General features: G+C 40.7%; 1 protein-coding gene across 6 annotated transcripts in view; it reads right to left on the reverse strand.

The window, feature by feature from the left end:
* The window catches only part of LOC108411504 (pleckstrin homology domain-containing family G member 3), a 48,600-nt gene that overhangs the window by 20,533 nt on the left and 1,683 nt on the right, over window positions 1-26,384 (reverse strand). The window contains exons 1-4 of one of the 6 annotated variants that reach the window (XM_037537922.1): window positions 22,448-22,587; window positions 13,766-13,832; window positions 3,340-3,752; window positions 1,149-1,249 (exon numbers count right to left, since the gene is read on the reverse strand). In XM_037537922.1, the coding sequence (XP_037393819.1) occupies window positions 1,149-1,249; window positions 3,340-3,752; window positions 13,766-13,814 (563 nt within the window). In that variant the 5' untranslated portion in view covers window positions 13,815-13,832; window positions 22,448-22,587. Of the gene's footprint in view, window positions 1-1,148; window positions 1,250-1,328; window positions 1,439-3,339; window positions 3,753-6,833; window positions 7,104-13,765; window positions 13,833-22,447; window positions 22,588-26,384 lie in introns of those variants that run through there. The other 5 variants (XM_037537921.1, XM_037537920.1, XM_037537923.1 and 2 more) reach the window with 5 other exon arrangements.

Here is a 26,384-nt window from a genome sequence, read left to right on the forward strand (position 1 = left end):
AGTACGGATCCTTACAACACCAACACACAGAGCTCATATCACCCCCGTTCACACACTGCCCTGACTGCCCGGATCTTTTAGGAGAGGTTTAAAGCTCTGCTGCTGGGTTTTAACGCTCTAAATGACCTTAAAGCTCCTGGACGTCTGTCTGTCTATGATCATAAATCTGCAGATACTGACCTTCTGCAAACACCTTCTGTAAAATACAGAAAACATGGAGAGACTCAGAACCAAACAGTTATTTCAATGTTTCAACACCTCAAACTGGAGCACCTGCACACATCCCTCCTTCCCACTCTTCCACTCATCCCTTCATCATTTACTGTCTCCTCATCGGACGAGTAAGAGTAGCTCTCCTGTATCTCTGAACAACACAATGTTAGGAAGAGTTTACAGGTCAGTAAAGGTCACTGATCTGATCTGTTACACCAGAATAAGTTTTTCCATCAGTAGAATATTATTTGTAACCTCAGCATTCTTTAAAGAAATATAGATCAGAATGAGAATCAGTCACTTCTCAGGGTTTCAGTGCTAAAAGTAAAAACACTGAACAGCGCCTAGAAAATCAGACAGCTGCGGGATGAAGTTCTAACTGTGAGAAAAAGAGGAAATGTGTTCTGAATCACTGGATTTAGGAATAAACCTCTTTATTACATCACAACACAAACAGATAAACAAACAATGTCAAACAGATCAGACACAATGAAGTACAAAATACTGTCAATCTTTATCAGCAGTGACTACAGTCGAGATAAAACTGCATTCACTTTGCTTACAGTCACAATAAATCATATTATTCCAGAAAATCTGCATTATTTTTGCCCAAAATAAAATTCTCAATGAGATTTTTAAAACATAAATCAGAAAAAGTTCTCACGTTTTGTTTAAACTCGTTATATTTCACTACTGAATAATACAGAGTTACTCCAGTTTATATTGTGTATTTTTTATTCTAAAATGTATGAGAATAATTTGTTTTGGTCAAATGGGAGATTTGATGATTCACAAACTTTCATAAAGACTTTAATCTGAACTTTAATATGAATCATAATCAGAGATAAGACAGAACGTTAGAAATTTAGTTCAGTTATAAACGATTTACCGATTCGCCTCAGAGCTCTGTGCTTCTGAGTATTTATGCTCCATACCTGTTGAACTCGTAGATGTCCTCTATGTTCCCGAAGAGAGCGCACACCTGTTCTGGACCGATGGGCAGTTCAGCCGTGTCAATAATGTGGGCGAGATAGTCCTGCAAAAAAATAAGGAGCTCATTAGGAGAACACCATACAGCACATTTATTACATTTAAAGTCGCTCAACTTTACTGACAATTGCAACAGATCGTCAATCAGATCAGACTCGCAGGACAGCAGGCACAGAGAATCGTCACACTGTAACTGCAGCCTTTCAGAAAACAGTCTGATTTAATCAGCGCTGTTTTCCTGAACGTGGTTCCTCTGCATTATCAAGATTTGTTCTGATGCTGATGTGGAACCGTAACACAGGCAGATTTTACAGGCATGCACAGGTGAGCGTGCGAGTTCTCTTCACTCTTTAACTGTGTGGAACTGCACTGCATGTTCCTGCATGTTCAAATGGAGACAGTCAACACTTATGTAACGTGATAATCCAGCTAACAGGATGAGCAGCTCTCTAAAGGTCAGAACTGGCTATCAGACTCATTCATGAGCAAACAGGCAGGAGCAGAACCTTCAAACTCCAGTTTATCAGGAACTTGAGCTGCAGTGTTTTAGACCATTTCAGATGTTCCTGCTGAATCGTTCACATCATCAATTAGCGATCTGCAGGAAGAAGTGCCATCAGAGCTGCAGTGGAAACCTTCTCAGATGTCCCACAGTGTTTCAACATCAGGACTCTCAAACATACGGCCCAATTACAGTTCTTATCCAGCCTGATTACAGATTTTCTGGAGCTAACTTACAGTTCCGATTTGGCCTGACTCTGGTTCTTATCCGGGCCAATTAAGTTTTTTTTATCAGGCCCGATTACAGTTCATATGTGGCCAAATTTACGGTTCTTATCTGGCCCGATTACAGTCTATCTGGCTTGATTTTGATTCTTATCTGGCTCCATTAAATTTCTTATTGGGCCTGATTACAGTTCTCATGCGGCCAATTTACGGTTCATATTGGGCCCAATTTCAGTACCTATTTGACATGAATAAGTTTCTTATTAGGCCCAGTTACGGTTCTTATCCGGCCAAACTACAGCTCTTATCTGGCCAATTACAGTTCGTATGTGACTAAGTCACAGTTCTTATCAAGCCTGATTACAGATACAATCTGGGGTGATTTTGATTCTTATCTGTCCCCATTAAGTTTCTTATCAGGCCTGATTACATGTGAAAACTCACTCTTCACACGTAAACAAAAGGTGTGATTACTGTTAAACACCTGTTTTTTGCACACTTCCATGTGAAACAGATGTATCTTTTCTGGGAGGCTCTACAGTCTCACATTAGCGTTCAAAACATTCTGTGACAAGTAAATATTAATGCACGGTATGCGCGTAATTAATGTGTATAACTTTCAGATAAATTATGGTAAAATTCATGGTAAAAGCACCTTTATGGGATGTTGATGTTACTGCTCTGTTATTGGTCTAATAAATTAATTATTTAGTCAGCCCACCTGATGCTGTTCTACATGGCTGATTAGACGCTCTAAAAGACGCAGCCAAACAAGACAGAGGATCGAGAACCGAGGCCGCTATAGTGAACACTCATTTGCTTTGTTACTACATTACTGTATTTTATTGTTATTCATTATTATTATTATCTGCTCCTAGCTTTTTTGAGACCTTAATTTTGCTGTAGAAATGTCAGAACTGTGCTTCTTGTTGTAGCTTGTAGTGTGGCCTGTGAACTAAAATGAGTTTGACTCCTGATCTACACTGATTCTCTAATAACAAACTCAGGGAAGAAGTGCAGCTCATACAGAACAGTTACAATTAAAGTACTAAAGTAAAATAACTCCATCCCTCAGCTGATGTGAACACTAATGGAATAAAGAGATTAACTTGGTTTCAGCTCTGTTGGGGGGGCTATAATTGAATTAGGACAGCGAGTGCACATTTACTGACATCAGATTATCCTCCACACCTGGTTAACAGGTAAAGCTGTGCCAGTAACACTCTGGTAGTGATGTAATCAGTGTATGCAGCTCGTTCAAAGACCGGTCACTCCTGGTCAGTTCACACGCCTTTGTATCAGATTATTTCTGGATGGAGACTGTTCACATTTTATTATTAAATATTATTAACAGAAATCAAAGACATTTTCAGTGAACTGTCGCTTCAAGCCAGTGTGGTGAGTTTTCACCTCCACAATGCTGCGCAGGTCTCTCACATACATCCTCTCCGTCTCAATGATCTCCATGACGACACGGTCCAGGTATGTGAGCTGGGGGTTGGGGGCCATAGTTTGAGAGGCAAAGGGGATCAGACTGTTCACCGCGCCGTCACCGTTATTTTTCTGGACACAGCGTCCCGGTTTAGCGTCCTGCGTCTTGCTGCTCTCTGCTGAAGGATGCAGGTCCAGCTCCAGGTCATCCTCAGTGGACAGCGCGGTGCCGGCCGGGGCGATATCGTCCCGCGACGAGCCGGATCCGGATGAGACGGTGGACACCACGCTCACGGGTCTCACACCTTCAGGGAAATCGGAGCAGTCGGAGAGTGTAGCTGTGGACGCTCGGTCACTGCTGCTGACCGAAGCAGTGGACAATCGAGGAGATTCTGCAGGGGAAACAAATTTTCTGTTTACAACTAATCAAATTAGTTAGATAATTAATAACACAATGATTCTAACATTAAGTACATCAAAAACATAAACAAGATACAATTAACAGAAGTTTAAATCTGGGCTCACAATGATCCGATTTGATTATGATTATTAAGAAATGATTCAGTGATTTGATTTAAAAACACAGAGTAAATGAATGTAGTGATGTTATAATACCGCGTATCGTAATGTATCAAATGGTATCGCAGCTTATTGGTATATTATGGCTTACGTTAGCTTGATGCTAGAGCATTAGATCAGGACACTGTAGGGCAGCTTTTGCTTTAAATATTGTACTTTTATAACATTAATATAGTAATATGTCTGCCCTGCGATGGACTGGCGGCCCATCCAGGGTGTATCCTGCCTTCCGCCCGAAGACTGCTGGGATAGGCTCCAGCACCCCCGCGACCCTGACGGAGAAGCGGCTTAGAAAATGGATGGATGGATAGTAATATGAGGCAGAATTTCAGCAATTCCTTTCGAAAAATGTATTTTATGGAGACTCGTCTCAAATTGAGGAACTATTTTTACAGCAGCTGAATATGAACAATACAAACAGTACTGCAAGATGTACATTATCAGCAATAATGTGGTTTGTTAGAGTGAGTGTAAACGCCGACATCTGAACTCTGCAGCATCAAATAAGCAGACAGAGACCTCCTGAGCAGGGCGAGCAGGGGGGTCCCAATTAACTTCAAAAATGACTCTGGTGTGTTTCATCTGAAGTGTGGAAAGACGTCTAAACAGCCTGACAACAGAGCAAACTATCTCCTCTGCTTCTTTGGAGAAGACGAGTTTCTAATGTTGATTTTTGATAAGAGTGTGTTTTATCGTCTCTTCATCAATTCTGAATTGGTGATTATAAAATGAGTGTGAATTTGGAAAACAATGTTTGAAGCTCATAAAATCCGCACATTTGACTGCACATAAATTATAATGCGCTGAGGTTTCTCTGTTCTGTAAAAGCAGTGAGACACTCGAGGCTGTTACAGGGATTTCACTCGGCTCTGTGTCATAACTGCAGCAATGCAGGGAGTCTTGCAGATTATTGATCTAATATCACACAACGTGAATTAACCTAGTGACTCCAGACAGAACAGATTCAGAAAGTTCTGTTGACGTTATCACAGTTTCTATGCATCATAAAATCTACCCAATCAGCTGTGACCTTTTACTTACTTGTACGACTTTTGATTAGATTTTTTGGTTCAATGTTGTGTGTCGGTGAGAACACTAATGACACCGAGACCAGAACTAAAACGCAACAATTTGTTACCTTCTGCTTTGATCCGGATCGAGGGATCAACGACAAGTATAAACGCACTGTAAGTGTGTTCACACTGTTTAGGACTGATTGCTCAGAACAAGAAAACATGAGCAATAAAGAATAAACTTTTTACTCCAGTGATAAACAGTCCTGCTTGATTCATCTGTGACTCCACCATTTCTTCATTCCATCACCATCAGATCATCTACTCATCAATAAAGCACTTTCAGAATGATCATCCAGCCAATCCAATCGTCCCCGTTAATATTCACAGCTATCTGGATCAGCCTGATGCTAAACCTTTCAATTCATGAATTAATAATAAACTAATTACATTTATGGCATTTGGCTGATGCTCTTACATCCAGAGCGACTTACAGTTTGATCATTTTTACACAGGTAGGCGAAGGTGGTGTTAGGAGTCTTGCCCAAGGACTCTTATTGGTTTAGTGTAGGGTGGTTACCCAGGTCTACAGTGTAGAAGGCAGAGGTGTTAATCACTACACTAACCAACCACTAATTAAAAATCTGTGCCAAGTGTAATCACTGAGAATTTGGAATCACATCAGACTTAATATAAATTATGTTCACATACCATCCGGACAGCTGAGAGACAGTTTTCGAGTAAACCTGAACAGAACTGAACCTGACAAAAATATAAGCCATTAAAAATAACCTTCAGAGTTTAGCTTCATGTAAAAGTGCCACGTTTCAGGTTAAACTCAGTAACATCTGCCACAAAAAAAAACAAAACATATATGAAAACACAGTAACACAGTCAGTGCTGTTAAAGTCTGCAGTGTTGAGAGTCTATTCAAAGGCCCATATCATAAAAAAGAAAAAAAATTCTCCAGTTCATACAGTCCCACCCATTAAGCCTACAGTTTGGCTCCACCCACTCACACAAGTGTTGTGAGCCCAGACTGCTTTTTGAATAAGGCACAAAACAGGATAGCCAATCAGAACAGAGCTCATTTACATAACTAACACAGACCTCAAGGAAATGGTATTGTGTATATGGGCTCCTCAATCTTTTAACTAAAACACTGCAGTAATGGGATCACAGGTGTTACACAAGTCAGCCTGTTGAGTTCAGGTGGAAGAGACGCTATGAGGAGGAGGGCCGGGCAAAGCAGGAAGTCATGCAGAGGTCAGCAGGTCTGGGCTGTGACTCATAAAAGAATGCTGAGGGTGAACAGCAGGAAATAGGTCTACATCCTCCTCCTCCTCCTGCTCCTCCTCCTCCTCCTCCTCCATTGGAGCATTTTAAAAGTAAACATATTCAAACAGTGGACTTCAAAAAAGTGGACTTTCACCCCAACACCATTAACAGACAGCTGGAGAACAGATTCATATGTTCAAACAATAATAATACTAATAATACTACTAATAATAATAATAACAGTGAAATGATAATTCATTCTATTATATTTGAACAGAGTCTATAAATGAAAACTCTTCTGTGTGTAAATATCAGGCTGTTGCTGATGGTTCAATTTGACCAGCTCTAAACTCTAAACACCAACACTGATGAGCTGTGAACTCATTTAGTTTAACAGCACTTAATATACAACAATCTCAGCAACTGTTAGAAGAGCGAGTTCCAACACTTCAAACAAGCAAAGCAGAGCACAAAATGACCCTAAACCGGAGTGTTCAATCTTACGTCCGGAGGGCTGCTGTTGAGCTCTGCTTAGTCTGAATGAAACCCTCTGCATGTAAGACTGAACACTAAAATGATCCATCAACATCAGAACAAACTCACCAAACCAGCGGGACAGACTGCGATTAAACAGCCTCCTCTCCACCCAAACCCTCCTGAGCTGAGAGACCTTCAGCTCCGGCTGGAGAACCGAACCCCAGACCTGCTGCACCCTCCGCTCCACAACACCCATAACTCCCTCTGACAAACTACTGCAGCCTCAGAAACTCCACACCATCCTTAGAGTCCTCAGGAGTTTGGCTCTCCTGCTGGAGGACCTTTGAGCTGAGAAACATCTGGAACCATTATGCTCGTTCAGCTGTTAGAAACAGCTGCAGACATTCTACCTTTTCGCCGAGAACCACGTGTTCAGAAGGAGAACGCCTCCCTCAGGCGAGGCACACGTGTGTGTGTGCGTGTGTGTGTGCGTGTGCGTGTGTGTGTGTGTGTGTGCGTGTGTGTGTTCTACAGAGCAGTAAAACTGAGACACGGACATGAATGTCAGACAGGTAAGTTTAGTCTTAATGACTGAGTTAAAGGGCAAATACCCTACATTTTACTTGCATTTCATGTTTTCCACTGCGGTCCACTATAATGTAACTGGGCAGAGCTAAACTGCTGTAGGCTGAATGGGTGGAGCTAAACTGCTGTAGGCTGAATGGGTGGGGCTAAACTGCTGTAGGCTGAAAGTGTATGTGCGCTCGTCTTTTCGTGTTCATGATGTGACGTAAATCCTTAAGTTGGCAACTCTGGTTTTAATGTTTATTCCTACTTTCAGTGTTTTTTGTGATTGTTTTAGTGTAAAATAGTGATTTTACTGTATATTCACTGAATCTACATTTTAAATAAAATAATGGAGATGAATTAATTGTGATGTCTGATCTGCACTTAACTGAACTTCTAATCAGACTTTTGTTCTTTACTACACTCGCCGCTCATCTCTCTGAACTATAACCCCTACAGGTCAGCTGACCTTTTCTCTGAGCAATGTGTTTGAAGCTGAGGGTCGCTCTCTGTTGGTGACTTCAGCGACGGTCAGCAGTGAGCAGGCGAGGCTGGAAGGTCACTGCCTCCAGCAGAGATTAGATATTTATCTGGTGTCTGAAGTTTGTTTCTGTAGCTTTAGCACGGGCACTAAGACGCTAACATAGCTAACAAGAAACAGAAGCATACTAGCATAGCCACCAGCATTAGCCTAATCACGTGCGTTCAGCTAAAACGGCGCTAAAGTCGTCGTCCTTCATGAATGATCTGTTCCTCCTTAAATGGTGCAGGAGTTACATGGTTTAAGATGCTATTTTAAGGTGGAATGAAAAATTCATAATAGATAAAAGTTCTTCAAAAGGAAACAAAACAATCAGACATCAAACAACTACAACTGGGGTGGGGGGCTGTGTGTGTGTTAGGGGGCTTCTCTTTTGCAGAATGATGTTCTGTTGGTGTTCATGTAGCTGAACAGCATCACTAGTACTGCCTTTATTATAACTGTATTGAACTATAAGACATTTTGGACCATCCACTGGCGCTGACAACCATTTGACACTCAACTCAACAGTTCTACCAAATATGCTAATGATGCAAACAACAAAGGGAAGGCAACAGCTATCTTAATGCTAACCAGTGAACCATTCTTTAAATCTGAGTCACCAATACAGAAATAAACAATTCTTCTTCTTATTATTATTATTATTATTATTAATCCTACTACTACTACTACTACTAATAATAATAATAATAATAATAATAATATGGCTAAATGACAAACTGAGACAGTTGTGAAAAAAGAGTAGCCGTTACAGCACACCACTGTGTTTATTAATAAAATAAAAAGTATTATTACTATTAAAGCACTGATATCTGTTAAACTGTACTCTAGTTACTGCAACTCCCTGAGCAGACTGACTCACTCAGAGTTAAGCATTACATCATTCTTCATCTACAAATTTCCACTCCTCTAATAGACAGTATAGTCAATATAGTCAAATATTCCTTTAAGACTCACCTCTTCTTTTCTAATCCTAACAATAAACACAACTGACTGCTGTAATCCCCACTGAGGAGTTTAACAACAGTGGCACAGTGAGAAGGAAACATCCCATAATGTTCTTCTCTGCGCAGGTCAGGTGGGATTATACTGATATGCACTGCTTTTGGAAATAAACCTTGACTACCCAACAAGCCCCCCCCCCCCCCAAGGACCCCCAGTATGAACACAGCCATGTTACAGTGCGAGGTTCTGTATCCAGGACTCAGCGCCTCCTGACAAAACTGACTCAGTTCCACTGAGAGTTAAAACACAGAGAGCTTCAACTCCTCATATTCAGTTACTAATATATCACATATACCACAATTCCTACAGTTTCCATCACAATTCCTACAGTTTCCATCACAATTCCTACAGTTTCCACTGTCCCAACCTTTTTGGAGTTGGGTTTGTATAATTAGTTAGGTTCCCTAACGCACCACAAAATTTCAGAGACTTCCATCTGACTGATATAGTGCATCCCAGAATGCACTGCAAATGGAAAGAATAACAAAAACTTTGTCATTTTGTCCACTCTGTATTCACACTGAAGAATTTAGCACTTTAAATGATCTATATCACCACATTGTCCAGCTCTAATTCTTACAGCAGTGAGAGCAGAACAGAGTGACCGCATAGAGGAAAACTCCAACAGAACAGAATGACCACAGCACAACACCGTACAGACCAAAACCACTTTAAACTAGACATGCAGAGTTCTTATTAAACTCTCACAGAGAGCTACAACACTGACTTCACATCTGACTGACCACGACACTGACTACAGGCCTGACTGACCACAATTCTGACCGAACGTCTGATTAGCCACAATACTGACTGCACATCTGACTGACCACACCACTGACCATGCATCTGACTGACCACACCAATGACCGCAAATATGACTAACCACAACAATGAATGCATGTATGACTGACCCCAACACTGACCACAAGCCTCACTGACCGCAACACCAACCACAGGCCTGACTGACCACAATACTGACCACAACATTTACCACACACCTGACTAGGGGTGGGAATCTCTAGCCAGCTCACGATTTGATTTGATTATGATTCAGAAGGCTGCGATGCGATTATAAAATGATTATTTATTTTTCTCATTGTGTGACAACTTGGAGCTTTCAAAGCTCAGTATTTGTAATGATCTGTAATGAATTTACTTCCAGTATGTTTTATTTATAACTCAAATGGAAGTGATGTGGCAGGTGAACTGGAAGGCTCTCCTTCACTGCTCTTGTTTGGAGCACACGAGACACTGGCTGCCACTCATCTGTGATAAAATATGCTGTTACAGTAAAATAAGATCCTGTGGCAGCGGGTTAGAGCTAATCTACTCGTTTTCTTCAGTGATTTCATAACTTTGGTTTTAGTTTCATTGTAGAGAGTGAGGGGTTGTGTAAGTAAAATATCTTTGAGATGGACGTATCTCGCCATAGCGCGAAAGCCCTGGTTCTCAAACAAGTACGGATGCAAATCCTTGGCAATAAAAGTTGCGATAGTTTGTAGTTCGCTTCATCCTTGCTGAGTTGGGTGGACGTTTTGACATCATTTGCTCGACGGTCCTCCGGTTGGCAGCAAATACAACTGTGGAAAATGGATGTAAACATGTAATATGGTTTTCCCCTCTACTCCACAGCAGCCAAAGTGTTTCCATTCACTAGCTCAGGGGTCGGCAACCTGCGCTTCTTTTACTGGCCGCATTCGGCTCCACATCAATATTAGATTTCTAGATAAAAATAAAATAATCCTCCTCTGCAGTGAAATAAAGCTCTACGGATCGTTCAAACACAGTTTTAACAATGAATGATCTTAATTAATTACATGAATATTCATGAATACAGCCTATAACTGCTAGATGAACATTAATAATTTGGAGATGAATATAGACTTCTATGCATTTATAATCACTCCAGCTGGTTTCCTGATACATTTAATCTCCAACGAGAAACTGACTTCAGCCTCGTAGCTAAAAAGTAGAACATTGAGAGACATTTGCGAGAAACTGTTCTACTTTTGTGGGAAAGTTTCCAGCTGGTGATGCTCAACTTTGAGCTAAAGCTTAAAGTTGAGCAAAGTAAGTCTGCGTTTTTGTTCGTTTCATTCATTACAGTTTTAGCTTGCACTAGGACATTAGCACGTACTGAGACACCTACAGCCAAGATGGTAAAACTGACTCAAAATGTTGTGGCTCCCAAGGTGGTTTCATTTTTGTTGAAAAGCCAAAATGACCCTTATTAACGTTTGGGTTGTGACCCCTGCACTAGCTTTTAATGTAGTGTACGCGACTGTCCAGATGCTGCATTTCTGCACTTTACTTTCCATCAACCTTCCGTTATTAATTCATATTTAGAAAATCGATTTTTAACATTTGTGAAGCAAATCAGAATTGTCCATGTCTGCATTGCGATGCATCTAAGAAACCAAACACTGAACGCACGGCTGACCGCAGGCTTGACTGACCCCAAAACTGACTGCAATATTAATATAATAATATAATATATACTGACTACAATATTGACCACAACACTGACTGCAGGCCTGGCTGACCACAATACTGACCACAGACCTGACTGAACACTATACTGAACACAGCACTGATCGGACATCTGACTGAACTCACCATTGACTGCATGTCTGACTGACCACAAACACTGACCAATTACAATGGAGAATAATATAAATAATCAAAGTCAGCCTGATATCAGGGCTAGTACTGATGAAGTTCTCAGACAGCTGATCTGGAATCAGATTCCTGTTTAAAGTATTTACAGTAACTTTGGTGATAAGAACAGATCTGAGATCAGCACTTTATCAATAATCTGAGTTCCATCAATACAGAAACTAATCAACCCCATTCAGCATTTCTGATTACATAATTTAAAACGGATTAATTCTGCACTATAAACTGAAATGAAACCATTTTAACACAGTTCAAATCGGTCATTAAAGGATAAAATGTAAAAGTTATTGACGGTTAATTAATGGTGAAAATCAACTGATCAGAGGTCAGTGAATGTGAGTACAGTTTGACATTAAATAAAAATGGATCAAAACTTTATAATTTATACTAAAAAATATAATGAAGTCTCTGATTAAGTTTATACAGAATAATACTGAACAATGCAGCTTTCTGTACCTTCATGGGTTTTCTTCTTCTTTTTAATGAAAGATTTCCTTGCAAAGTCCAGCTGAACTCGACTCGATAAGGACTCAATCCTGACTGTTTAACTCCTCTAACAAAATATAACAACAATAACAATAACAACAAAAACAACAAATTACTAAACGTTTCAATTCGGCACTGAAAATAATTAAACTGAGAAACTAAATAAACCAAATAAAGAGAATAATCAGCACTGCTGTTCTCACTACTTTCTCCTGCAAAGACACAAACACTCATCCAATCAGAGCGAGAGAGCGAGAGAGAGAGAGAGAGACAGAGAGAGAGAGAGAGAGAGAGAGAGAGAGAGAGACAGAGAGAGAGAGAGAGAGAGAGAGAGAGAGAGAGAGAGAGAGAGAGACACTGGGCTCCGCCCCCCTCTCTCAGTCTCAGGTTAAAGAGGTTCTAATCTAGTTAATCCAGTTATCAGCTTTAGAGACAGACCGCCGTCTCTCCTCACAACATGCTAGTACACAGGGAATTGTTACCATGGAGACCTGAGGTCAAACTGCACTGACCTGCTGCAGCGCCCCTGGTTCCGTTACAACGCCACTGCACTAAACAATAATACAGGCATAAACAAAACAGCACCACCCTTTAAAACTAGACGTGCTCCTGTTTTTAATAAAACACCATTTAAATACATTTTATTTACTGAAACACTCAGAGCAGCAATAACGGACCCGGTCAGCAGCAGCAGCAGCAGGTTAGTGGGATTTCGCTAGCTCATCATTAACCTGGTTGTCTCCACAGTGACCACTCCAGCTCCTCCAGCCTGCGACGATGTAATGTTTATACAGTTTTCTTTCAGAGTGTAAAATTCACATAGAAGTACTTCGCCCTCATTAGACCGCGGGACACTAACCAATAAAATAAACAAACTCACTATGAATTTAGAGAACTTCGACTGACCTGCGATTCTCCTGTCTGATGCTCTTTCGTTTCTCTCTTTCTCTACAGATGCTCATAAAAATGTTTTTAATCAGCACCACAACGGTTTACTGAGGAAAAGCAAGCAAACACTTTACTGTACTGTATCAGAGCTCTGTTTAATTATCAATGACTAATTATTAATGTGCTGGTTCTCGTGCACAAACATTGACCTTATTCAGATATTTTAAATCTTTACATTTCCAAGTTCACTTTATGTCCAAAATATTATTATTAACTTGATATCTGCCGTAATTTCCTGACGCCTCTTTATTAAACTAAATTCTGAATATTCAGATCTGCTCTGCTGCATCAGACTATATAGATAATAAACATAAACAGAAACATTTTTCCTGCTTCACCAAAATTACCTGTAATGAAATGAACTTGCAGAAAATGTTCTTTCAAATAATTAAAAAAGAAGTCAAACAAAAATCTTTTATTAAACAATTTAAACCTTGAAAGTGGTAATCCACTGATATTGACTTTATTAAACTCATTAGATATTATGAGACATGATTGATCATCATTCAGTGCTGTTTATTACAGTCATTATAAAACTAACAGTGCAGCTTATAAACCATCTACAACAATACAATCCAAAAATCCAAAAAAGTAACGGATCAGAACACAGTATTGGATCAGGACACAGAACTCACAGCACATTTCTTACAACCCTAACATTAAGAGCCATCATGTAATCATCACATTCATGTAATAAAAGTGAATGAATTTAGTAAAAATAATGTAGGTTGATTTTAGTCTTGTCACATGACTGTTTTAGTACACTAAAGTGGAATATCCTGTGAAATAATGACAGTGTTCAGTATTCACAGCAAAGCTTTAGAGACGGTCTCACCTTCGCCCATCGGGACGTCGCGGGCCGCACCGTGAGATCCCTCAGGCATCCCCCTCTCTCCTCAGTCCTGTAAAAACAAACAAAACAGTCTGAATGGTGAAGAGAAAACTGGCCTGTTCACTAAAACCCACCGAGCAAGAGCACTTAAGATAAAAACTTCATTTATAAATGATCTATAAACATCTATAGAAGACACATCAGGTCTTTTCAGCCTATGCTGTAGCTTAGCTTTGTTAAATATTATTTTCCTTTATTTGCTTTTATTAACTTTGTAACTTCTGTTTCTCTTCTCTTTCCCTTCTCTTTCCCTTCTGTTTCTCTTCTCTTTCTCTTCTCTTTCTCTTCTCTTTCCCTTCTCTTTCCCTTCTGTTTCTCTTCTCTTTCTCTTCTCTTTCTCTTCTCTTTCTCTTCTGTTTCCCTTCTGTTTCCCTTCTGTTTCTCTTCTGTTTCCCTTCTGTTTCTCTTCTCTTTCTCTTCTCTTTCTCTTCTGTTTCTCTTCTCTTTCTCTTCTCTTTCTCTTCTGTTTCTCTTCTCTTTCTCTTCTCTTTCTCTTCTGTTTCCCTTCTGTTTCCCTTCTGTTTCTCTTCTCTTTCCCTTCTGTTTCTCTTCTGTTTCCCTTCTCTTTCTCTTCTCTTTCTCTTCTGTTTCCGTTCTGTTTCTCTTCTGTTTCTCTTCTCTTTCCCTTCTGTTTCTCTTCTCTTTCCCTTCTCTTTCCCTTCTGTTTCTCTTCTGTTTCTCTTCTCTTTCCCTTCTGTTTCTCTTCTGTTTCTCTTCTGTTTCCCTTCTGTTTCTCTTCTGTTTCTCTTCTGTTTCCCTTCTGTTTCTCTTCTCTTTCCCTTCTCTTTCCCTTCTGTTTCTCTTCTCTTTCTCTTCTCTTTCTCTTCTGTTTCCCTTCTGTTTCTCTTCTCTTTCCCTTCTGTTTCTCTTCTGTTTCCCTTCTGTTTCTCTTCTGTTTCCCTTCTCTTTCTCTTCTCTTTCTCTTCTGTTTCTCTTCTGTTTCTCTTCTCTTTCCCTTCTCTTTCTCTTCTCTTTCTCTTCTGTTTCCCTTCTGTTTCTCTTCTCTTTCCCTTCTGTTTCTCTTCTGTTTCTCTTCTGTTTCTCTTCTCTTTCCCTTCAATTTCCCTTCTTTCTCTTCTGTTTCTCTTCTCTTTCCCTTCTCTTTCTCTTCTCTTTCCCTTCTCTTTCTCTTCTGTTTCCCTTCTCTTTCCCTTCCCTTTCTCTTCTCTTTCCCTTCCCTTTCTCTTCTCTTTCTCTTCTCTTTCCCTTCTCTTTCTCTTCTGTTTCCCTTCTCTTTCCCTTCTGTTTCCCTTCTGTTTCCCTTCTCTTTCCCTTCCCTTTCTCTTCTCTTTCCCTTCCCTTTCTCTTCTCTTTCTCTTCTCTTTCCCTTCTCTTTCTCTTCTGTTTCCCTTCTCTTTCCCTTCTGTTTCCCTTCTCTTTCCCTTCTGTTTCTCTTCTGTTTCTCTTCTCTTTCCCTTCTCTTTCTCTTCTCTTTCCCTTCTCTTTCCCTTCTCTTTCCCTTCTCTTTCTCTTCTGTTTCCCTTCTCTTTCCCTTCTGTTTCCCTTCTCTTTCCCTTCCCTTTCTCTTCTCTTTCCCTTCTCTTTCTCTTCTGTTTCTCTTCTCTTTCCCTTCTCTTTCTCTTCTCTTTCCCTTCTCTTTCTCTTCTGTTTCCCTTCTCTTTCCCTTCCCTTTCTCTTCTCTTTCCCTTCCCTTTCTCTTCTCTTTCTCTTCTCTTTCTCTTCTGTTTCCCTTCTGTTTCCCTTCTGTTTCTCTTCCGTTTCCCTTCTCTTTCCCTTCCCTTTCTCTTCTCTTTCCCTTCCCTTTCTCTTCTCTTTCTCTTCTCTTTCCCTTCTCTTTCTCTTCTGTTTCCCTTCTCTTTCCCTTCTGTTTCCCTTCTCTTTCTCTTCTCTTTCCCTTCTGTTTCTCTTCTGTTTCTCTTCTCTTTCCCTTCTCTTTCCCTTCTCTTTCTCTTCTCTTTCTCTTCTCTTTCCCTTCTCTTTCTCTTCTCTTTCCCTTCTCTTTCCCTTCTCTTTCCCTTCTCTTTCTCTTCTGTTTCCCTTCTCTTTCCCTTCTGTTTCCCTTCTGTTTCCCTTCTCTTTCTCTTCTGTTTCTCTTCTGTTTCCCTTCTGTTTCTCTTCTCTTTCCCTTCTCTTTCCCTTCTGTTTCTCTTCTCTTTCCCTTCTGTTTCTCTTCTGTTTCTCTTCTCTTTCCCTTCTCTTTCTCTTCTGTTTCCCTTCTCTTTCCCTTCTGTTTCCCTTCTCTTTCCCTTCCCTTTCTCTTCTCTTTCTCTTCTGTTTCTCTTCTGTTTCTCTTCTCCTTCCCTTCTCTTTCCCTTCTCTTTCTCTTCTCTTTCTCTTCTGTTTCTCTTCTGTTTCTCTTCTCTTTCCCTTCTCTTTCTCTTCTGTTTCCCTTCTCTTTCCCTTCTGTTTCCCTTCTCTTTCCCTTCCCTTTCTCTTCTCTTTCTCTTCTGTTTCTCTTCTCTTTCTCTTCTCTTTCTCTTCTCTTTCCCTTCTCTTTCTCTTCTGTTTCTCTTCTGTTTCTCTTCTCTTTCCCTTCAATTTCCCTTCTCTTTCCCTTCTCTTTCTCTTCTCTTTCCCTTCTCTTTCTCTTCTGTTTCTCTTCTGTTTCCCTTCTCTTTCCCTTCCCTTTCTGTTCTCTTTCCCTTCCCTTTCTCTTCTCTTTCTCTTCTCTTTCCCTTCTCTTTCTCTTCTGTTTCCCTTCTCTTTCCCTTCTCTTTCCCTTCTGTTTCCCTTCTGTTTCTCTTCTGTTTCTCTTCTGTTTCCCTTCTCTTTCTCTTCTGTTTCTCTTCTGTTTCTCTTCTCTTTCTCTTCTGTTTCCCTTCTCTTTCCCTTCTCTTTCTCATCTCTTTCTCTTCTCTTTCTCTTCTGTTTCCGTTCTGTTTCTCTTCTCTTTCCCTTCTCTTTCTCTTCTGTTTCTCTTCTGTTTCTCTTCTCCCTTCTGTTTCTCTTCTCTTTCTCTTCTGTTTCCCTTCTCTTTCCCTTCTGTTTCCCTTCTGTTTCTCTTCTGTTTCTCTTCTGTTTCCCTTCTCTTTCTCTTCTGTTTCTCTTCTGTTTCTCTTCTCTTTCTCTTCTGTTTCCCTTCTCTTTCCCTTCTCTTTCTCATCTCTTTCTCTTCTCTTTCTCTTCTGTTTCCGTTCTGTTTCTCTTCTCTTTCCCTTCTCTTTCTCTTCTGTTTCTCTTCTGTTTCTCTTCTCCCTTCTGTTTCTCTTCTCTTTCCCTTCTCTTTCTCTTCTGTTTCTCTTCTCCCTTCTGTTTCTCTTCTCTTTCCCTTCTGTTTCTCTTCTCGCGTCAGTCTCGACTGCATATGTGGACATATTTCTATATTTATGGAGTCAAATTAGGGTCTTTAATGGTGACGAGAAAAAAAATATATTGCAAATATAAGATTAGCATTTTGCATTTTATGTTGCTGCTTTTTTTTGCAATACTTTCTCCCTTTTGCGTTTCTTTCTTTTGTTTGCGCGCCTCGCGTTTTACGTTCCTCGTTTTTTTTTGCGCTTCTCTCTTTTCTTTGCTCCGAACCATGTCTAGGTAGAAAGTGGTAAATCTGCACGTTCTGGTGTCTCCTTCTGCATCACACACACACACACTTGAACACAGTAAAGGCTTCATGACCATCTTATTAGTTCGGGTGCTGACAAAACACCAACATGTGCAAGACAGGAGTACTCCAGGACCAGGATTGGGAACCACTGGCCTGATTCAGTAGACCAGTAGTTTTCAGCTCCAATCCTGATGACCTACTGCCAAGTGTGTGTGTGTGTGTGTGTGTGTGTGTGTGTGTGTGTGTGTGTGATGCAGAAGGAGACACCAGAACGTGCAGATTTACCACTTTCTACCTAGACATGGTTCGGCACAGAAGGCTTACAACTTGTCCTCATTAGGTCCCTCAGCTTGTATATACCTGTATATATATCAGTGTATATACCTGTATATATATCAGTGTATATAGCTGTATATATATCAGTGTATATACCTGTATATATATATCAGTGTATATACCTGTATATATATCAGTGTATATACCTGTATATATATATCAGTGTATATACCTGTATATATATCAGTGTATATACCTGTATATATATCAGTGTATATAGCTGTGGTCCAGCTGGGCGACCGTCTGCCATGATACCAGTAAACCGAATTACCGCGCTGTGTGACGGTGGCTCCAACTGATGACGCGGAACGTTCACGGCGCGCCTTTCGCTCTTGGCCACGCCTCTTTCCCCGCCCCCATACAGAGGATAAAACCGGAGCAAAGAAAAGAGAGAAGCGCAAAAAAAAATGAGGAACGTAAAACGCGAGACGCGCAAACAAAAGAAAGAAACGCAAAAGGGAGAAAGTATTGCAAAAACAAAACAGGAACGTAAAATGCAAAATGCTAATCTTATATTTGCGATATATTTTTTTTCTCGTCACCATTAAAGACCCTAATTTGACTCCATATATATTGTGCTCTATTTACACAAAGTTAGGTTAGTTCATCATTTATGTTGAACAGACTCTCCCAAAGTTTTACGCTGCTGCGCTGACGTTGAACCGCGTGCTGCACTGGGTCGGTATGACCAACAGGTCAAAACCAGCTCTAAACAAAGTGACCGCTGGGCCCTGATTGGTGCTCTGGCTTTGCGCTTCTTTCGTTTTGACATGTTGTGTTCTTATATACGCATAAGCAAAAAGGAACAACAGATTTTGCATAATGTAGTGGAGTGAAAGTAAAAAGTCGCCCACAATGAAAATACTTCAGTAAATTACAGATAAATGAAAAAACTACTTCACTACAGTAACAAATTGCATGTACTTAGCTACTGTTCACCACTGAGTGGCACAACTCTGATTTTATGGGTTAAAGTGACACAGATCAGATTTTTTCAGAGTAGTGTGAACACACATCTGATCTTTTCAAATCAGCTCTCAGCCACTTTCATACATGCTCCTAGATCAGAAACTGACAGTCTTACCTACACAAATGTGAACCATCACTTTAGAGAGATCACACCTACTGTGACTAGGGTTTAATTTCAGAGATTTATGCTATGATGTCTAGTGAATATTTGTCCTCCTTAATCTAATGAGTGTTTTGGAAAGAGACCCAGAAGAGGTTTAGCCAACATGACTGGTTTTCTGTTGTTCATATCTGTATCTTACATGCACCTCCATCAGTGAGAACTGAATTTTAAGATGAATCATGTGTCCAACACCAGAAGAGGTTTGCAGGCAGATCTGACCAGATATAATTTACATGTCAGTCACAAAATGACACTGTTTTTCATTCTGTTTGGGGCTCAAAGCCTTTGGAAGGAAATATTTTCTGTAAGCCAAGAAATTCTTAAAACACAGTTTAGAAGATGCACTAAATTATATCTGCTGCATGGTCAGCTTGAGGCTGCATTAGACTATAAACACTGTTTATAAACTGAAAGTTATTTTATTCACCGCTGGAGTTTTCCTCCATCATCCTGGCCAGCATTTACATCCCAGCCCGTGTTAGCCTGAATGACACACTGCAAACCCTGACTGAGCAGATGACCGGCTTGGAACAAAAAAATATACAGACTCCCTTTTCATAATCATTAAGGACTTGAACAGAGCTAAATTAAACCACGAGCAACCATAATATATGCAGCACGTTAGTTGTCCCACCAGGGATAACAACACACTGGACCACTGCTACACTTCTTAAAGACACATATCGCTCTGTCCCCTGGGCTGCTCTGGGAACTCTAATGACTGCTTGGTTCACCTTATTCCAACCTACACACAGAAATAAGATTTGTGAAGACTGCAGTAAAAACAGTGACGAAACACTGAAGGCAAAGCAAGAACTGCAGGACTGTTCTGTACCGGAGTGTTTTTGAAATCACAACTGACAACCTGAATGAACAGACTGACTCTGCCATCTTACATCAGGTTTTGCAAAGAAATGTGTGTCAATAAGACCTTCTCCACAACAATAAAAAGGTGTGGTTCACAAAGTAAGGGCTGATGCCTACAGAAGTGGAGACAGGGCTACACTGAAAAGACCAAGCCAACGACCCAGCATCATTGGGGCAAGGCCCTCAAACACCTGGCTGATGACCTGAATGGCCTCTACTGAATGTCTGAAATGGGACAAATTCTCACCCCCTAATCACTCCAGCTCCCATCACACCACTGGCAACCAACCCCCCTCTGCTTCACTTCCAGACCATTTTTACACCACAATTTCACCAACATACATCATGAACACTCCAGTTGTTACACCATCAGCAAACAGTATATTGTTTGACCCTATATGTTCTGTATGTTGCTGTATATTATCGCCCATATATAATCTGCACATTGCGTGTATACTGTATACTGTGTTAGAGTATAGTATATATTGTCTGTGTATTACATGCACATTGTGTATATATTTCGTATAATACTATAGAGACACCAACGGCTGGAACCAAATTTCTTGTATCAACATACTTTGCCAATAAATCTGATTCTGAGTTATTGGCTATTACTGTTATTTATTAATATCCTCCTGTTTTTTTTTGTTTCTGGATTTGTTTGTTTTGTCTGTTTTGTTCTTTCTTTCACATCTCAGAGAATCCCAATTTATCCTGAACATTTGTTTTATATTTAAACTTGACTGTAACTGTTACCTCACCAGCGCAACAATAAAATTAATAATAATAATAATCAATAAACAACTGGATCTGAGCACAACATCAAAATGAAGCAACAAGGCTTGTAATGTGAACATAGTCTCAGGTACAGAGTGGAAGTGCTGCACCATTTAAGGTGGAACAAAAAAATTGAATAAGAAGCTGGTGGACAGGAAGTCAAGTTCGCTAACACGTGTGAGGTGAGTGTGAAATGATTTAGCAGTTAGCACGAAGCTTCATTACTCATCAGCTACATTAGACGCACAAACCTCAGACACTGAACACGTCTGATCCACTGAATTTGGGGCAACAAGGGGGCAAGTGACTTTCACAGAAGTATTGCTTAAAGAAGCGAAGAAAAGCATAATGGAAGCCACCACAGCAAAACAGGAGCCTGTCCTCTGTCTGTCTGACCTGTCCCCTGTCTGTCTGACCTGTCCTCTGTCTGTCTGACCTGTCCCCTGTCTGTCTGACCTGTCCTCTGCCTGTCTGCCCTGTCCCCTGTCTGTCTGCCCTGTCCTCTGTCTGTCTGACCTGTCCTCTGTCTGTCTACACAGAGAAAGCAAAAGCAGCCTTTAATATTTTCAGAGCTGGTTGTCTGTCTTTCATGTACATGTGGTAGGTATATGTAGGACCTTCAATCTTCATCCTGCACTGCCTGCTGTCTGTCTGTTTCCTCTGTTTGAGAACATACAATGAAATGGTGTGAAGTTCAGGATCCCACACCCAAATCATCATTTCCTTAGAAACAGTACAATCAGTCATCAAGTGCCTCTGACCTCTGACGCTGTATTACTGCGTGATCTGTCCAGCTTCTGTAATTACACGCAGGTTTGGCAGTGCTGAAATATAATCGGACATCTGCCTCCACAACATATATGTAAATAAGCAGTTCTGATTGGCTGTCCTGTATTGCGCTTCATTCTAAAAGGAGTCTGGGTTAAAACGCCTCGCTGACCACCTCCCAAACACACACCCTCCCAATAGACCATAATTTGTGTGATTCGTCATTTCCCTTACGTATGTAATCAGACACTATCAGACAATCTCAGACACATCACAACAAACAAAAACAAGTTCTGTGACCTTTCATTCTGCTGAGTCATGTGACCTCACCGCTGCAGGAAGCAGCACTGAATGGCGGTGGAGGTGAGACAGGTGAGAAAGCTCTGATGGTGTTCAGTAAATATTACAGTCATGCTCCACAGGCAATGGCAGAGAAAGCATCAGCACAGTACAGAGAGAGAGTGACCGCGCTGTGACGCTCACTCCCTAACCAACATCAACTCAGGCTGAAGCTCAGAGATCACCGAAACATTCCTTACTCACTCATTCAGCTAAAGGAACTAGCGGAGCAGGATCTGCACTGTCCGTACAGTGTGTTATCTTTGTGTTATCAGCGAAACGAACACTTTCAGACGGTGTATCAGTCACAGCGTCTGCCTGCCCACCTAATAATAATAACTATAACAATAATAACAATAATAATAATAACTGGACTGTATGACTGTTGAGTGAATGTCAGGTTATGAAATGTAACAGCGTTTACAGTTTATTTCAAAACCAAAACAATAAAACAATTTCAAAGTGATGCACATACGCATGTCACTGAATGGTATCAGTGCTATTCTCTGTTGCTGACGCAGCCCATTTACGGGTTCGGTCAACAGTGGTTTATCCAATCGCAAAGAAACAGCCCATTTAACTCTGATATGCTCATTAGGTTAGAAAATGATCATTTAGAAATAAATGATGACATATCATAAAAGTTAGTGGAGCTCAGGAGGAAACAAAATCCAAGATAAATGTAGAATTTGGGCTGTTTAAACTCTCCAAGGTGTCCAGGAAAGAGAACTTTACAGAGTTAAACTACAAACACTGACCATAAACAGGCACAGCTCACATTAAGAGGACATCATCACCATCATCATCGTCACCACATTCACTAGCACGACACATCAACTACAGTTCTCACTCCAAATAAAGCAAAGAGCAGTGAAAACTGTGAAAACAGCTGTTTACTCACCACCACTGTAACAGCAGCTCAGCCAGCACAATAAAACTCTGTCAATAATAAACTGAACATTATAGATTAAAATGGTGGGAAATGTCTGAAGAAACAATAAAGAATCATCTCAGTGTACAGAGAGGAACGGGGGTTAAATAACAGCCGAAGAGCAACAATGAACAAACAGTCCGCTGCAGGCTGGCGCCAGGTCACATGACCGCGCAGAGATACAAGAAGCCCTATTCTGGGCTCCTCTGAGCGGCGAGGCTGGCGGTCGACCTGCTGCACACATTTACGCACATTACTGTCAGCAAAACAATCAACAGTGCTCTGGGCCTGAAACAGCTTTAATGAAGAATTTCAGTCTCCGTATCTCAGAACCTTTCAGTCTGGAACGCGTCTCTCTAAAACAGAGATAGAACAGACGGATTAGAACCCTCAGTTCTGCTTTACTGAATACTGATGTTCAACACTCCTGAAGAAACGCTGACCGTGACGTCACTGCCACTCGTCTGTAAAAATGTTTTACAGCTCAAACAAACCAGATACAGCACATTCATAAACAAATCTACAGAAGAGCTGCTGGGCTAATAAGCAAATCGTGAGCCTGAAGCTCAGATGACGGCAAACCGCGGCCTGGGAGTTTTAACCCACAGAGCCTCTGTGCTGCTGTGTAATGTGTTGAATCATTAACTTATCAGATATAAAGACAATCAGTGGGAATGATGCCTTTCAAAGCTGCTCACTGTTCCTGAATAATAAAGCACAACTATGAATATCCACCATATGCTCAGAAAAGCACTTTATGATATAACACCACAATAACGATAAAACATCATCATATTGCACAGCACTAATATGAATTAAAAGTAGGTCCAAACACAGGTGGCGCAGCTTTACTCGCTCAGATTTTGGTCTTTGTTCTCTATACTGAGCTGAATGAACCTGTGCTGAAGTCATGTCGTCGTCATGCTAACATTTCTTTTATTTTGGCCAAGAAATTGAGTTTTAAACAGTGACCTCAGCAGGGAGTTTATCACAATATACATCAGAATAAAGTCGTATTCATAATTCAAATAAACAGAAAAACAATAAACAGTAACAAGAATTTCTCGGGTCCATATTTTTCAAGGACACCTTCACAGCCGCCACAGAGACTCGTTAATATCATCAATTACATCATGAGCTCAATTTACTGAGCACTGATTGGTCAAACCAGGAGCTGCTTTTTAACTACATATAATACTGGACTTCCTCGAGGAGGAGAGGCTTGGAGATGGGTCAACACACACACCAACATCCAGAACATCACTGTTTATTATTTATACATATATAATCATTATTAATTCATGTTCTATAAATTTTGTTTATTCAAATATTAACACGTTTCTCAGCAAATAAACAGTACTGTACTTTGTGGAATATTTTTGAATCAGTTTTTAAAGCGGTCAGTACAGGTCACTCAAAACACTCAGAGAGGCGTAGCAGCTATACACTGAGAGAAAGCACAAGTGGTCTCCTTCACCTTCACAGCACTGATATTTACAGTGAACAGTTCCTCAGGCCTGGCCACCTGCTCATGGTTCTGCTCGAGCTTTACCCCAGTACACCTGTACCAGGTACTCAGTCCTCCTGACTGGATCATCAATCAGAATCATTGATAAGAAGATTATAAAAAAATAAGTTTCAACTCTCACTCAAAGTGCAGATCACCAAACAATCTGAGCAGAATCGACTCATTGGAAAAGACAGTGACGCTCTGAACAGCTGGAGGTAAAAGAGAAAGAAGATGAACGGCGATCAGAGGAATCATGAACCAGCCATTCAGAATAACAAAGACTCAAACAGAAGACAGGACATTCTGGAGGAACACTGTCTATACGTTCACAAGGTGTTGGAGCAACTAGATGGCACTTGAGTAGAAGAAGATAGAACACAGAGATGTAGAGTTTTAATGAAGAGCTGTGTTTTATTAAAAATGAGCTCTGAGCATGACTGTATAATAAAAGGGGAGCTGAGCTCCACAGTTGAGAAGCAGAATAACAGAAAGAGTTTTTCCATGTTTGCCACATTTTACAAAAGGCATTTGCAGAAGATCAGTATCTGCAGATCTAAGATCATAAAGAGGCAGAAATTGAAGAGCTTTGAGGTCATTTAGAGCTTCAAAAACCAGAAGTTTTCTGTGCTGCTGTGTTCTGTACGAGTTGTAGAGGATGGATTGTTTTCTCCAGTAAGGGGACCATTACAGTGATCAACTCTGCTGAACAGATCCAGTGACAAGTTTCTCTGCTTTGCTCTGGGATTGAAAAGGCTGAACTTTAGTGATATTTCTCATATGATAAAAAGCTGCTTTAGTGACTGTGTTTACATGCAGATAAAACAGCTCAGAATGTAAGGTTTGGAATATGAAGATAAAGAGCCAATAATAACAACACTATGTTCATTGTAGATGATCTAGAAGGTGCTGAATGTTATAATAATGTTTCTCCTGATATCTCTCTGCTGTATCATAATGCTTTATAGCAGTAACATTATCAGAATGTTTCGAAACTCATTGCTGTTACAGCCCTAAACTCTACAACATGTAACATCATGCACAGTAAACAGGCAGTGATCCTTTTTTGAAGAGTAGATTGTACAGGCTGGAACATTCCACTGAGGAACATTCCACTGAGGTGACATCATCCAGTCTGGTTCTTTCACAATATTCAGGGCTGGATTTCTCCTTTTTGATCCACATCACTCTGACTCGCCTCGTTCAGCCTAACAGCTCACATTTCAGCCAAGAGTCAGTTCCAAAAAGAGTCGCTTCAGATCCAGTTCAGATCCAGCCAAGAGATGATTCTCTGATTTCAGACATTCAGAAATTGAGTCAACAGTAAAGTTTTACAGATGTTTTCACACACACACGTACACCTGCACCCCACCCCACACCTGTGCACACCTGCACCCTTGCACATACACTGTGCATTAACAGGTACAAACATGTTGAGATCGGATTATGATCAGGTTATTCAGACCACATTCAGAGCCGTGTTTAAAATGGGTGTAAACGTAACATTTTTTTGTTTCTATACACAACTATGCCAAGCGTCGACAAGCTGGTGGGATTTACACAAGGAAGTAAAGATGGAGGATATGCGAGGCTTGAGTTCCCCAAACCAGCAGCCTCCTCTCACTGTGAGTCAATGAAAGCGTCCGAGCTTGTACCGTAATGGGGAAAAGAGTAACCAAAAGTAAAATGTAAGTTAAGGTATATGCTGACATGCTTTTTTATACAGGAAAGTAAAATCGGATCATCTGTTCACACTGGGCCACGTTACTGAAAAATGTCAATGGAATCTGCCCAATGTTCACCAGATACGATCCAGACGGACCTGATCTGAGTGACCGCATCATTACACAAATGAGAGCAGCTGTTGGAGCTCAGTGTCACACCAACAACAGCTCTCAGCTCATTTCTGTCTAACCGCAGAGACGCTGATAAATGTGAGTGGAGCTCTTCACACTGTCACCAGATCTGATCAGAAGTGTTCACTAGAGACACTTGCGACTCACACACAGCCAGGTGTATACACTAGCTGCAATGGTTGTACACTACTTACTGCGGTGCATTGTGGGATTGTTTAAATGGACTGGATCATCTGCACTTCGTTTTTCAGACACCGCTACAAAACAGTGGAACACCAAAATAGAGCACAATGCACTGGCCAGGGCTGTTTCACACACAGCTCCGGTCAGCATTTGTTTGACCCTGAGGAGTAGTTGACATTCTGGAGGTGTGAACACTGCGGACCTTGTGAGCTACACTTACCCATAACCCTCTTCTCAGAGTCTACAGATACATTTACAAGCACTGTCACAGATTTAGTTTAAATCAGCGTTCAGTCTCATCAGAATTTAGACTCACCGCTGGTCTTCACACTGAACCTCTTTCCTCTTTGACTACTGTGAT

Source organism: Pygocentrus nattereri, chromosome 4, assembly GCF_015220715.1.
Source record: "Pygocentrus nattereri isolate fPygNat1 chromosome 4, fPygNat1.pri, whole genome shotgun sequence".
NCBI classification, from domain to species: Eukaryota; Metazoa; Chordata; class Actinopteri; order Characiformes; family Serrasalmidae; genus Pygocentrus; species Pygocentrus nattereri.